We start from the raw sequence: 15,251 nt of genomic DNA on the forward strand, positions 1-15,251 counted from the left end.
CCTAAAGCCCACTCTACAAGAAAGTTAGGGGCTTCTATGGCTTTTCTAGGGAACATACCCTTAGATGACATCTGCAAAGCAGCCACATGGTCTACACCGCACACCTTCACAAAACACTACTGTGTAGATGTGCATTCCAAGCAGCAAGCTAGGGTGGGCCAGGCTGTACTAAAGACACTTTTTCAAACAGCTGCAACGGATACCGGTGGTCGCCGCTAAGGTTGGGTACTGCTATATAATCTATGCTAAGTGTACAATCTGCAGCTCATATGCCTCGAACGGAATATGCTACTTACCAGTATGCATCTGTTCTTGGCATGTAGAGCTGCAGAGTTGTACACGCCCACCCGCCTCCCCGGCTACCTGTATCCGTTCCAGTACATCTTATTTAGATACAACACATGGGTTTCTCACTGTTATTACTACGCTCCATCATTTCCCTGTTGGCGAAAAACAATCTGAGGATGGAGCCGAAGCCCATGCGCAGTACGGACCGAAGGAGGAGTCACCGAACTCGTGACTTCCAAAGACTGTCCAAGAAGAAAAACAAACTGCAAACATCCGGGCCCAACACCAGATGGCGATCTATGCTAAGTGTACAACTCTGCAGCTCTACATGCCAAGAACAGATGCATACTGGTAAGTAGCATATTCCTTATTTAGAACGAAGCACAATTTTCCATTTTAATAATTGTGCAAGTTTATAATTCCTATTTTTGTGTGCAGCCTATATCCTCTGCAGCTATAGTAAAATAGCACTCATAGGTTCAGTAATTGACCTTTCTTTCCTTTTGGTCCATTCTCATGTGAGTACTGCCAGGTGTTTCCTACAAATCCTAAAGAATGTCAATAGGTTATTACTGAGAGATCACAAGTATTTTTCATGTAACACTCTTCAAATTACCATTCTTTTTAATATTGTGAGGTGTTGCTGTGTAATTATCCAGGAAAATCCAAATATTTGAAATATCTCTTGATAAAGAATAATTTGCTACTTGTACACTAGTGCATTTTGGGCTAGGTTCTGTGCTCTTTGAAAACAATAGGTACGTTGCCACTTACTGTCTTGAATGGTATTAGATATTGTTCCTCCAGACCAAAAAGAGATTTTGCGCAATTCGCAATTGTGGTCAGGCAGTCTCTCAATTGTTGTTTTCTATTCAGGAGTTTACCAAAGAATCAGTCCGCATTACTGGCCGGTATTTCTTGGTTCAAATACATGCCCTTCTTCGATATTGCTACACATATATAACTTCAACGATATGTAGTGGTTACACATGCAATAAACATGAGACCTGGGTCCTGAAGAAAGCTATATACACTGGAGGGCCTGAAACAGTCAATCAAAATATGAATAGTGGATAACAATTACTAAGTTTTAACCCTGCAAAAGGAAGACTTCTGTAACACAGATGTCCTTGATATATAACCTACAAGATTTACTTACTAACAAAGAATTTAAAAAGAAGTAGAACATCTCTACCCAGAGACAATTAATCCTCCAAGACTCCTGTAGAGAGCTTCCACTTGTGGAGCCCATCCTAGATAAACTAACCTGTCCAAGGTAAGCCTGATCAGTTTGCCGAAACACGCCACCTTGGTGGCCGATGTTGGTATACATACATGCCGGGGGTAATTCTAGGTTCGAGGCATATGAGCTGCAGAATACATACTTTTGCATAAATCGCCATTTGGTGTTGGGTTCAGATGATTGCAGTTTGTTGTTGTCTTGGAAGAAGTCTTTGTAGTCACAGGATAGGCAACTCCTCCCTTTGGACGATAGTGCACATGGGCATCGACTCCATCTTTAGATTGTTTGTTTCCGCCATCGGGTTCGGATGTGGCTTTCAGCGCTCTGGTTCGGAACAGTGTTTCCAAACCTGTTCGACGCGCAAACCCTCACTACTCGACGGTATTGTTTTGATCGCGTGCCTTCGACAGGCTAACCCCAAACTCCTCGATTCAGGTCGTCGACGTGGGCCACTAGGCCTATCTGCGCCATTCGGGCCTTCGGCTAATGGAAAGGACTCTATTTAAAAATGCCCCCTGTGTGGAGCTAAATTTCCACACAGTGACCACCACAAGGTCTCCAACCTTTGCCTCTTGCCAGAGTACAAATTCCCCTACCCCAGCCCTCTTAGAAAAGAAGGCAGCTCCGGTCAAAACTTCGCCTGAAGGCCTTAGTAGAGACCGAGGGAAAACTTCAGAAGCCCCGCCTCCAGGCCCGGCTCCGAAGACAAAGGAGAAACCTTCTGGCAGCTCGGGACCGAGCAAGCCGCATATCGGTACCCAAGAGAAACCGTCTACCGGAATCGAGAACACACCCTACTCCCGTTACATCCAAAAAGGCCTCGGCATCGAGCTCTTCTGCACCGAAAGACCATAAGGCCTCAGATGCGAACAAACACCGAAAAACTTCAGATCCAAAAAAGATGTTCGAGGCATATGAGCTGCAGATTATACACTGTGCATAGATCGCCATCTGGTGTTGGGCCCGGATGTTTGCAGTTTGTTTTTCCCTGTTGGAAAGTCCTTGGAAGTCACGAGGTCGGTGACTCCTCCTTTGGTTCGTATTGCGCATGGGCTTCGGCTCCATCCTCAGATAGTTTTTTTCCGCCATCGGGCTCGGATGTAATACTTCGCGCTCCGGTTCCAAACTTTTCCAGTTCAACGATCGACGCAAAATCCTCGCTCATCGAGACTCTTCAGATCATAAATCATCTTAATCACCTTCTCTTCGACACTTCTTCGATTCCGGTCGTCGACGGCGGCCTTCGGGCCTATCCCGGCTCCGGTCTCGGCTGATGGAAAGAACTCCCTTCAAGAAGTGCCCTCGATGTGGGTCCAAATTCCCCCACACCGATCTTCATGAGGTGTGCAACCTCTGCCTCTCCCCTGAACACGAGGCTCGAGACTGTCCTGCCTGCAAGTCTTTTAGGTCGAAAAAGACTATTCGAGATCGAAGGGCCAGACGCAACATGGCGCACTCCTCGACCTCCGCTCCAGGCGACATCTTCGGGGACGACGTCGAAGCTCCGGGACAGCAGAACATCGAAGAAGATGACGACGACGACCTCGTCAGTGCTTCCGAGGCCGACGACTCAGATGTGGAGGACATCACCCCGGCGCAAAGGGTCGTGAGTACTATACCCCCTCCCACACCCGCGCCGATACCGAAAAAGGCTTCGGTCGCACCTTCGAGCTTAAGCAAGACCAAGGACACTGCTTCTAACACCCCACCTTCGGGCCCGGTAAAGAAGCCTCATAAGCCTTCCGGCAGCTCGGGCTCGAGCCAGCCTACCAGCGGTGCCGAAAAACACTCCTCGGCATCGAAGAAAAAATCAGCCTCCACCTCCACACCGAGCTCAGCACCAAAGCCCTCGGTGTCGAAACCCGGCCTCTCGGTGCTGACCAAACATCAGAAGGCCCTCGGCGCCGACACTCCCGTGCCGAAGCCTCTCTCTGCACGAACAAAAAATCGGAGGTCCCAATAAAGCAAGGCACAGACAAGCCTAAAAAGCCGTCGGCGCCAACCGAACAACCAGTGTCGCAAGAACTATTCACACCAGATCCTCTGCAAAAGACACTTACCAGGGATCCAAAAACTGGACATTTGACACGGTCTTCAAAGAAGAGACATTTGGACAAACCAGCTCCACCTCAACCTCCAAAGAGGAAGGACACTGCTACCTCCCCTTTCAGAGTGCCTTCCCCACCACCTCCTCCACCCTCTCCACCTCCGCCCCCTCCACCTTCTCCACCCCTGCCTCATCGCTCTCCGACCCTGTCTCCAGACCATGATGATCAAGGGGACCCTTACTACGATCCAGCAGATGTGCCACAAGACCCCACCCCTACTGGATCCCCAGACCCATGCAATGATTACAACAATCCGGACATCCCAGATGTCCCACAGGATGACCTTTATCCATCCAGGCCATCCCCACCAGAAGATTCGTTAGGTTTTCACCACCTACTACAGAGGGCGGCACATTATCACGGCGTAGAGCTACATACTGACCCAGTAGAGGAAGATTTTCTCCTAGACACCTTCGATACTGCACATAGGTCCACGGCTATACTACCTATGTTAAAAGGAGTAATCAAACATGCACCAGAGGTTTTTAAAGACCCAGTCAGGGCTAGGGTCCTGCATACATTGAAGGCCCTGCACCACTGGATTCCTTAGTGGTATCTACAGCTAGGAAGAGATCAAATTCTCAGGCGTCGGGCGAAGCACCACCACCTGACAAAAAGTCCAAGCTCCTAGACGCGTCAGGGGAGCGCACTGCATCACAAGCCGCCAATATATGGCGTATCGCCAACACTCAAGCGCTATTGGCCAGATACGACAGAGCGCATTATGATGAGTTAGAAACCATCATGCACCATCTCCCTGAAAAATACAGAAATAGGGCTAACAAATTGATTCAAGAGGGAAAAACTATAACTAATACCTCTATACGCTGTCAACTAGATTCGGCAGATACAGCCTCCAGGGCCATAAACACCAGTGTCCTCCTTCGTCGCCACGCCTGGTTAAGAGTTTCAGGCTTTAAACCTGAGGTGCAAGCCTCCATATTGAACAGCCCATTTGATCAACAACATTTATTTGGTCCAAAAGTTGATGAAGCTCTTGAAGATGAAGAAAGACACAGATACGGCGAAATCCATGGGAGCCCTACAGTCACACACTCCTAGACGCTCCTTTCGCCGCTCTTCCTTTCGGGGCACGGGTAGAGGCTACTCCTCGAATAGCGCATCCACGTCCTACAAATCCCCTCCTCAGTCTACCTTCACAAGGGGTTATCAAAGAGGCGGCTACAGAGGAAATAATAATAAAGGCAGAGGCAAGACAAATACCGCCCGCTCTGCCACACCACCTACCCAATGACTTTCCCCCGCTCCCTCCAGACCATTCCACTCCGGTCGGGGGCAGAATACAAAATTTCCTTCACGTCTGGGAGACCATCACCTCAGACAGATGGGTGACCCAAATTATTCATTCAGGGTACAGCCTAGAATTAACATCTACCCCCCAAACATTCCACCCAGGCAACGCCCAATGTCACAAGAACATGCCACGTTATTAAAACAGGAAGTAATCTCCCTCCTGCAAAAACAAGCCATAGAGCAAGTCCCCATCAATCAGCAAAACTTAGGGGTCTACTCCCTGTACTTTCTGATTCCAAAAAGAGACGAGACTTTACGACCTATTCTAGATCTCAGACCTCTAAACACTTACATACATTCAGACCATTTTCACATGGTAACCCTTCAACGGGTTCTTCCACTCCTTTCCCACAACGACTTTCTCACCACACTGGACTTGAAAGACGCATACTTTCACATTCCAGTACACCATGCTCACAGAAAGGACCTCAGGTTTGTAGTGGACGGGCAACACTACCAGTTCAAAGTGCTCCCGTTCGGGGTCAAAACAGCACCAAGGGTATTCACCAAGTGCCTAGCAGTAGTGGCGGCACACCTCAGAAGACAACACATTCACATCTTCCCATATTTGGACGACTGGCTAATAAAAGCCACGTCCTACGACCAATGTGTGCACCACACCGCGCTACAATCCAACTACTTCACCAGCTAGGTTTCACGGTGAACCACAAAGTCCCACCTGGTACCTTCACACACAAAACAATACCTCTGTGCCACCGTAGACACCTCAAAAGCCATAGCCTATCCCAATACTGCCAGGATTGCAAACATACAGGCTCTGCGTCAAAAATTCATACTTCAACACTCTCTCCCAGCAAGAGTGTTTATGCAACTTATAGGGATGATGGCCTCTTGCATTTTCATAGTGCCTCATGCAAGACTCCAGATGCGTCCACTCCAAGAGTGCTTAGCGCGCCAGTGGAACCAGGCCCAGGGGCAACTGACAGATCTGGTGTTGGTGGACTGTCGCACCCATCGCTCTCTGCAGTGGTGGAACACCACAAACCTTTCCAAAGGTCAACCGTTCCTGGACCCGGTTCCACAAATAACCCTAACAGACGCATCGCTCTCCGGCTGGGGAGCTCATCTGTTACATCTCACAGTGCAGGGCACATGGACCCCGCAACAGAAGTTACTCCACATCAACCATTTGGAGTTACTGGCAATCTTTCTAGCCCTAAAATCCTTCCAGACGCAGATTTCAGGCAAGGCAGTCCTCATTCGCACAGACATGACTGCAATGTACTACATTCAAAAACAGGGGGGGCACACACTCTCCACAGCTCTCTCAATTAGCACAGAGCATATGGAGATGGGCAATTCCGCAGAAAATTTTTCTCCTGGCCCAACACGTCCCAGGAATCCAAAACACCGTGGCAGATCTGCTCAGCAGACAAATGCAACAGATCCATGAATGGGAACTTCACCCACAGGTTCTTCACCCGTTCTTTCAGAAGTGGGGGCATCCTCATATAGACCTCTTTGCCACCCACGAAAACAAAAAATGCCCAAGCTTCCCTGCCAGATATCCACACCCATTGTCCAAAGGCAATGCGATATGGATGAACTGGTCTGACAAATTTGCATACGCTTTTCCACCTCTCCCACTAATTCCGTTAGTGGTGCGAAAGCTACAACAGCATTCCCTCACACTCATCCTGGTAGCTCCAGCATGGGCCAGACAACCGTGGTACACCACACTACTGGAACTCTCGGTAGTACCACACCAAAAGTTACACCTCTCACCATGCCTCCTAACCCAGAACCATGGAGAGATCAGGCACCTGGACCCAGCTCAGCTCAACCTTGCGATCTGGCTCCTGAGGTCCTAGAATTCGGATACCTTAACCTTCCCCCTGATTGCATGAATATTATCAGAGAAGCTAGACGCCCTACTACTAGGGCATGCTATGCTACAAAGTGGAAAAGATTTGTTGTTTACTGCCATAACACAATCAACCCTCTAAATGTGTCCATACAGCACATCATATGTTACTTGCTCCATCTACAAAGGTGTAACCTAGCATATACATCCATTCGGTTACACCTCGCAGCAATTGCTGCTTACTTACAAAACAGGCAGCACCTATCGCTTTTTAGGGTGCCTGCCATCAAAGCGTTTATGGAAGGCCTCAAAAGAGTAATTCCACCCAGAGTACCACCCTCACCTGTCTGGAACTTGAATATAGTTCTCACAAGGCTGATGGGACCGCCTTTTGAACCATTACATAATTGTGAGCTGCAATTTCTCACATGGAAAACAGCTTTTCTAGTGGCCATCACTTCCCTTAGAAGGGTTAGTGAAATACAAGCACTCACTATACAGGAACCTTTTCTCCAAATGCATCAGAACAAGGTTGTACTCCGCACCAACCCAAAATTCCTACCCAGTCATTTCTCCCTTCCATCTCAACCAGTCGGTAGAATTACCAGTCTTTTTCTCACAACCTCAAACCGTTGCGGAAAGGGCTTTACACACACTGGATGTTAAAAGGGCATTACTTTACTACATCCAAAGAACACAACCTTTCAGTAAAACCAAACAGCTATTTGGCTCTTTCTCTCCACCACATAAAGGCAACCCTATTTCTAAATCAGGGATAGCTAGGTGGATTGTAAAATGCATACAGATTTGCTACCACAAGGCAAAACGAACGCTATCTGTTCCCCCTAAAGCCCACTCTACAAGGAAGATAGGGGCTTCTATGGCTTTTCTAGGGAACATACCATTAGATGACATCTGCAAAGCAGCGACATGGTCAACACCGCACACTTTCACAAAACATTACTGTGTAAATGTGCAAACCAAGCAACAAGCTAGTGTGGGCCAGGCTGTACTAAAAACACTGTTCCAAACAACTGCAACGGATGCCGGTGGTCGCCGCTAGGGTTGGGTACTGCTATATAGTCTATGCACAGTGCATAATCTGCAGCTCATATGCCTCGAACGTAATATGCTACTTACCAGTATGCATCTGTTCTTGGCATGTAGAGCTGCAGATCTATACACGCCCACCCGCCTCCCCGGCTACATGTATCCGTTCCAGTCTATCTTATTTAGATACAACACACATGGGTTTCTTTACTGTTACTACTACACTCCATCTTTCCCTGCTGGCGAAAAACAATCTGAGGATGGAGCCGAAGCCCATGCGCAATACTAACCAAAGGAGGATTCACCGACCTCGTGACTTCCAAAGACTTTCCAAGAGGAAAAACAAACTGCAAAATCCGGGCCCAACACCAGATGGCGATCTATGCACAGTGTATAGATCTGCAGCTCTACATGCCAAGAACAGATGCATACTGGTAAGTAGCATATTCCTTCCGACTCAACATCGAAGCCAAAGGAGCACAATACCTCTCCTACGGCTCCAGAGCACAAATCGAAACCATGGAGGGAAACAGTTTCAACCAGATCCTATCGATCCAAAGCAAAAGACATTACATGTGGACCCTAAAACAGGCCATATTGTCAGCCTCCCAACAAAGAAGAGTAAATTGGATACCTCACACTCTCCTGAGGTACCTGTCCAGAAAAGAGACTTTGCAACTTGACCCCTAAGACTCATCTCCTGTGCCTCATACTTAACCTTTGTCTCCTACAAACTCACCCATACACACTCCTAGGCTCTCTCCATGCTCACCCTTACCACCACAGGAAGAGGATGACTTGGGGGGCGGGGGTGCACACCATAATGATCCTTTAGATGACCCTGATGATGACACTACTATACCACAGGATACATGGGCAGATTATAATGATCCTTCAGATCCTCCAGACCTTCCTGATCCAGATGCATACCCAACAAGGCCATCTCCCCCAGATGATAAAATAGGGTTTAGTCAGCTTATTAATAGGGTTGCGCAATATCATGGTGTTCAACTACATTCAGACGCCATGGAAGAGGACTTCCTACTAGATACTTTTGCCCAGTCACAAAAGACAATACATATATTGCCCATGCTCAAAGGTGTCATTAAACTGGCACCTGACATATTTAAAGACCCTAGGATTGACAAAATTATGAACCTGCCCCCAACGATCCCACCTACATTAAAGGACACCTCCCTTTAGATTCTCTGGTAGTGTCCAATGCAAGGAAACATGCTAATTCACAAACCTCTGGTGCTGCTCCACTTCCAGACAAAGAGTCTAAACTGCTAGATGCATCAAGCAAACGAGTTGCCTCCCAAGCAGCCAATCACTTGAGGATAGCTAATGCACAGGCACTACTTGCCAGATATGACAGGGCTCACTACGATGAGCTGGAAGACCTAATTCAACATTTGCCTGACCAATACAAAGGCCAAAGCCACTGATTTGGTCCAGGAGGGCAAGGTAGTTACAAATGCATCCATCAAATGTGCCCTCGATGCAGCATACGCCGCTTCTTGATCTGTCAACACCAGTGTTCTACTACGCAGACATGCATGGTTGCGCATTTATGGTTTTTAACGGGAAGTGCAAACAACTATCTTAAATCAGCCGTTTGATCAAGAACACCTGTTTGGCTACACTGCAAAATCTATTGGAGCATTACTCTCAAACAACATGAGGTTCCTTTCGTCGTCCATTTTATAGGAGCGCATCCAAAAACATTAGTACAGACACTACTTCCTCCTCCTACAAAAACCCCACACAAACATCCCTCAACAAGGGATATTTTAGAGGTGGGTACAGGGGAAATAGTAACAAAGGGCAGAGGACGAGGTAACAACAATCTAACCTCCCCCACTACCAAACAATGACTTCCCTCCGCTCCCTCCAGACCATTCCACTTCGGTCGGAGGAAGACTCTCACAGTTCCTACCGGTCTGGAACTCCATCACTACAGACAGGTGGGTAAGACAAATTATCCAGTATAGTTACTGCCCTGAACTTACCGCAAATCCCCCAAACTTACCGCCCAAACAACGTCCAATTTCCACGGAACATCTAATGCTCCTCAAACAGGAAGTTCTCTCACTGCTTCAAAAGCATGCCATAGAACCAGTTCCCCTCCAGCATCAAGGTACAGGGGTTTACTCACTTTACTTTCTCATTCCCGAGAAAGACGGTACTCTCAGACCAATAGTGGACCTCAGACCTCTCAATATCTACATACAGTCAGTTCACTTTCATATGATCGCTCTTCAACAGGTCCTTCCATTGCTTCAACAAGGCGACTTCCTTGCCACTCTAGATCTCAAGGACGCCAACTTCCATATTGATATACACCCTGCTCACAGGAAATATCTAAGGTTTACTGTGGACGGTCAACACTATCAGTTCAAGGTCGTCCTATTCGGAGTAACCACAACACCCAAAGTCTTCACAAAGTGTCTGGCGGTGGTAGCCGCCCACTTGCAGAGACAACAAATTAATGTGTTTCCATACCTGGACGACTGGCTGATAAGAGCCAAGTCATGCAACCAGTGTGTTCATCACACTCACCAAACAATTCATCTGCTCCACAACTTGGGTTTCACCATAAACCTCACTAAATCACATCTCCAGCTCTCCCACATACATCAGTATCTAGGGGCCACAATAGACACTTCCAAAGCTCTTGCATACCCCCAATCTAGCCAGGATAGCCAGTATGCAAACCCTAATCACAAAATTTCAACCCCAACACTCACTACCAGCTCGAGTGTTTATACAGCTCATAGGAATGATGGCCACTTGCATTTTCATAGCACCTCATGCAAGACTTCAGATGCGCCCTTTACAGGAATTCTTAGCACGTCAGTGGAACCAGGCTCAAGGTCAACTTTCAGATCTGGTGTTGGTGGACAGCCGCACACATCGCTCTCTGCAGTGGTGGAAAACACAAAACCTTTCCAGAGGGCGGCCATTCCTAGATCCAATTCCACAAAAAGTGCTAACAGCGGACGCATCACTTACCGACTGGGGAGCCCATCTCCTAAACCACACGATTCAGGGCAGGTGGGCCCCTCAACAAAAAGTGCTCCACATCAACCACCTGGAGTTACTAATAATCTTTCTCGCATTAAAATCATTCCAACCCCATCTCGCCAACAAAACTGTCCTTGTCCGCACAGATAATGACAGCAAAGTATTATATACAAAAACAAGGAGGAACACATTCTTTGCAGCTTTCTCAACTACGCTAAACATATGGAGATGGGCCATCCCACAAAACGTATACCTTCTAGCAGAACATCTTCCAGGGGTCCACAATCAGATTGCAGATCTGCTCAGTCGTCAAACACAGCAGATACATGAATGGGAACTTCATCCTCAAGTTCTTCATCCATTCTTTCACATGTGGGGCCATCCAGACATAGATCTGTTCGCCACACACGCAAACGCAAAATGCCCAACATTCGCCGCCAGGTATCCACACCCATTGTCTAAGGGCAATGCGATATAGATGAATTGGTCAGGCAGATTTGCGTACACTTTTCTGCCACTCCCACTCATTCCATTAGTGGTGCGCAAGCTCAAACAAGTCTCTCAAAATGATCCTAGTTGCTCCAACATGGGCCCGGCAACCATGGTTCATAACCCTGCTGGAACTCTCAGTAGTTCTACACCAAAAACTACACCTCCCCCAAAGCTTTTTACACAGAACCATGGAGAGATAAGGCATCCGGATCTAGTTCAACTGAACCTGGCAATCTGGCTCCTGAAGTCCTAGAGTTCGGTTACCTCAACCTCCCACTGGACTGTATGAACATTATTGAAGAAGCTAGATGCCCTACAACTAGAGCTTAAGATTTGTCATTTACTGCAATACCAACAAGATTGACCCACTAGATGCTTCGATCCAAAATATTATTTGCTACTTACTGCATCTACAGAGATGTAATCTAGCATACACGTCCATAAGATTACATCTTGCGGCGCTTGCCGCTTACCTACAAAACAGACAACATTTGTCATTGTTTAGGGTGCCTGCTATTAAAGCGTTCATGGAAGGCCTTAAAAGGATAATTCCTCCCACAATCCCACCATCTGCAGTGTGGAATTTAAACATAGTCCTTACTAGGCTCATGGGTCCTCCATTTGAACCTTTACACAAATGTGAACTGCAGTTCCTTACATGGAAAGTAGCTTTCCTAGTGGCAATCACCTCGCTCAGAAGAGTAAGTGCGATCCAGGCTTTAACCGTACAAGAACCATTCTTACAAATACATCATAACCAGGTGGTTCTTAAAACAAATCCAAAATTTCTTCCCAAAGTAATCTCGGCTTTCCATCTTAATCAATCTGTGGAATTACTCGTTTTTTCCCCAAAACCAGATTCTGTAGCAGAAAGAGCTCTTCACACACTGGATGTCAAAAGAGCTATACTTTATTACATTGACAGAACTAAACCTTTTTGAAAAACAAACCAACTGTTTGTAGCTTTCTCACTACCTCATAAAGGAAACACCATCTCCAAAGCTGGAATTGCTAGGTGGATAGTCAAATGTATTCAAATATGCTACCACAAAGCAAAACGTACATTAATAATTCCCCCTAGAGCGCATTCTTAGGGAACATTCCCTTAGATGACATTTGTAAGGCAGCAACAAGGTCTACACCACACACCTTCACCAAACACTATTGTGTAGATGTGCAGGCAAAACAACAAGCTTCTGTAGGCCAGGCTGTTCTTAAAACACTTTTTAGACCACTGCAACAGATAGAGGTGACCACCGCTAGGGGAGAGCACTGCTATATTGTCTATGCACAAGTATGTATTCTGCAGCTCATATGCCTCGAACAGAAAATGCTACTTACCAGTATGCATCTGTTCTTTGCATGTAGAGCTGCAGAATGACATACGCCCACCCGCCTCTCCGGAACCTCTGTCTGTTCCAGTGTTATCTTACTTAGATACATTACACATGGACATCTTTTCTGTTTCTTACAAACTCCATCATTTCCCATCATGTCGAAAAACAATCTAAAGATGGAATCGATGCCCATGCGCACTATCGTCCAAGGGAGGAGACACCTATCTCGTGACTACAAAGACTTCTTCCAAGACAACAACAAACTGCAATCATCCAAGCCCAACACCAGATGGCAATCTATGCATAAGAGTGTCATTCTGCAGCTGTACATGCCAAGAACAGATACATACTGGTAAGTAGCATTTTCCTTAACCTGCCCCTGTCATTCCCTCTGTGTTTAATCAGTGACAGAGAGATGCTATATGATAGACCATCCACAAGTTCACTTCTCCTTGCTCTGTTCATGCAGTTGTGTCTATTGAGTTTTACATGCTGAGCACTGTGATCAGTTGTGTATTATAAATGCAAGACTGCACCAGCCCCCTGCCATCTCTCTGGTTCTAAAATAAGTATTTTTTCGAGGTCTGATATGGGAGCTATTTCCTCAATTACACCTAAAGCAAACCTGGCTGACCCTTTAGAGGGTTACTTTTTAGTAATGTCGCTGGATTTTCTAGTAGTAGTCTGTTTGGTAGGGTTTTTATTGTAAAAATGAACTTGGTCCTTGATGCAGTAATACTGCTTTGCCCAATTCAGTGCATTACTTGATTATAATAACATGTCACGTTGGACAACAAAATATTAAAATGTTACATTGTTACCAGGTAATCAAATGCCATATAAATGTGTCAAATGTTCTGCAACGTACTCTCTTGTAAAGCAATAAACCGATGTAGAAACAAATGCTGTGACCCTATGCCGCCATGACTGGTCAGTGAAAATCTCAATACTGTGCAGAGAGGATTTATGGAAATCTGAGAGTGATACAAGACCATGTGAATGACACAAACGTACTGGCCAAGTGATAGTAACACATAGAATCCCAAAGTGATCACCAGTCCATTGCTTTCATGTCTAAAAACTCATTCTACATTATTTCAAGTTTACTGTTTCTAATATGTTGGATAAACTCGGTTTTGGACCAATGGTTTTAGGTAGATTACCAAGATCAAATTATTTCGAACAATTGGAGAGTATATAACCACATTACATTTAATTGTCAGGATGCATGACTACTTTTCAGCTTCAAGGTAAATTTGGGCAGCTTCCCATTCCACAGAGATTTTTATCTGATTTAAAATTGAAAATATTTTTGTAGTACAATATTACACAAAAATGGTCTGATCTTGTTCCACTCGTTAATTTTGTTCATAGCTCATCCTGTTTCTCCGTTCTCAAGAAATCTTACCACTCAAACTTTAAAAGTAAAATTATGATTACACTTAAGAGAACGTCTATAACCCATTGCTGACTGGAGGTACAAACGGTGAAATATCAGGGTGGGATGTAGAGCAGTATAAACTTTATATTTAAAATGTGCAGCAAGGTACTGCTCAGCCCGTAGAAGATGTGTCACTCAAGACATAAATGTATTCCGAGAAAATCAAACCTCACGGTTTCATTTAACTTTGTTGTTGCTGTGAGGATGTAGTGGAAGCAGCAGTGTCCTGCGTCTTCAACGGTACATGGAGTGTTGTATCCCTCTTGGTGACACAGAGATTAAGTTAGGTCTATGTGTGATAAGAAATTTTTTTTCATTTTTTTTTTTTTAGCTGTAGCCAAACCCGTCTCCACCTTTGTGGCTCACTCATCACTAGATGCAAAACTGCAACAGTCCTAGTCTCACATTTGCACCTACTTTCCTAGTATGCTATTTGCTCAGCCTGTGATTTTCACCCGTGCTATGTTCCATAAACCAATTCTGTAACGTATACATTTTTTTGGCATCTTATTATTATTTTTTTTTTAACAGAGATGCTCCAAAGCTGGGTAAACCCGGGGTTCCTTGGGCACAGGACATAGCAATGGCCCTACACAGGCTGTCTCTCCGCCGGCAAAACTACCTGAGTGAGAGACAGTTTTTTGTGGATGAGTGGGAACGTCAACAAACAGTGATGGAGGATGAGAAGGAAGACTGCAGTGGATGCAGCACGCCCAATGGGAGTGTCCTGTCCATTGCAACCTACCACTCTGAACTCACAGACTTTTCTGCAACATCCAGCTGCTTGCGCTCACTCCTACCTGAAAAGCTCCAGATTGTCAAACCTCTCGAAGGTAAGGAAGCTACCTCTTCCTCCCCTTTATAGATGAGAAATCCACAGAGCCAGATGTTGTACCTCTCGCATTTGTATAAACATGTTTCACTTAAATGGCAGTTGTGTGGCTCCATTGTGGCTAGCGCACAGCACCTGTTTTTATCCAGAACAGTAACTTTTTTTTATTTACTTGTCTTAACTTTTTGTACACCCACAGGTAGGAGCTAGTGCTTGCTTAGCATTCTCATTTCCTCATACTGCCGCTGGGCAGGAGATATTGTTGGCATGTTGAGTATAGCCAACAACCCCCCT

The 15,251-nt window shown here is 45.9% G+C and overlaps 1 protein-coding gene across 4 annotated transcripts in view; it reads left to right on the plus strand.

The window, feature by feature from the left end:
* Positions 1-15,251, plus strand: part of TRAK2 (trafficking kinesin protein 2) — a 376,229-nt gene that overhangs the window by 311,496 nt on the left and 49,482 nt on the right. For all 4 annotated transcript variants that reach the window (XM_085648987.1, XM_085648989.1, XM_085648988.1 and 1 more), the window contains one exon: positions 14,657-14,958. In XM_085648987.1, coding sequence (XP_085505113.1) covers positions 14,657-14,958 — 302 coding nt within the window. The remainder of the gene's footprint in view (positions 1-14,656; positions 14,959-15,251) is intronic.

The sequence above is a fragment of the Triturus cristatus genome, chromosome 3_2, assembly GCF_964204655.1.
Source record: "Triturus cristatus chromosome 3_2, aTriCri1.1, whole genome shotgun sequence".
NCBI lineage: Eukaryota > Metazoa > Chordata > Amphibia > Caudata > Salamandridae > Triturus > Triturus cristatus.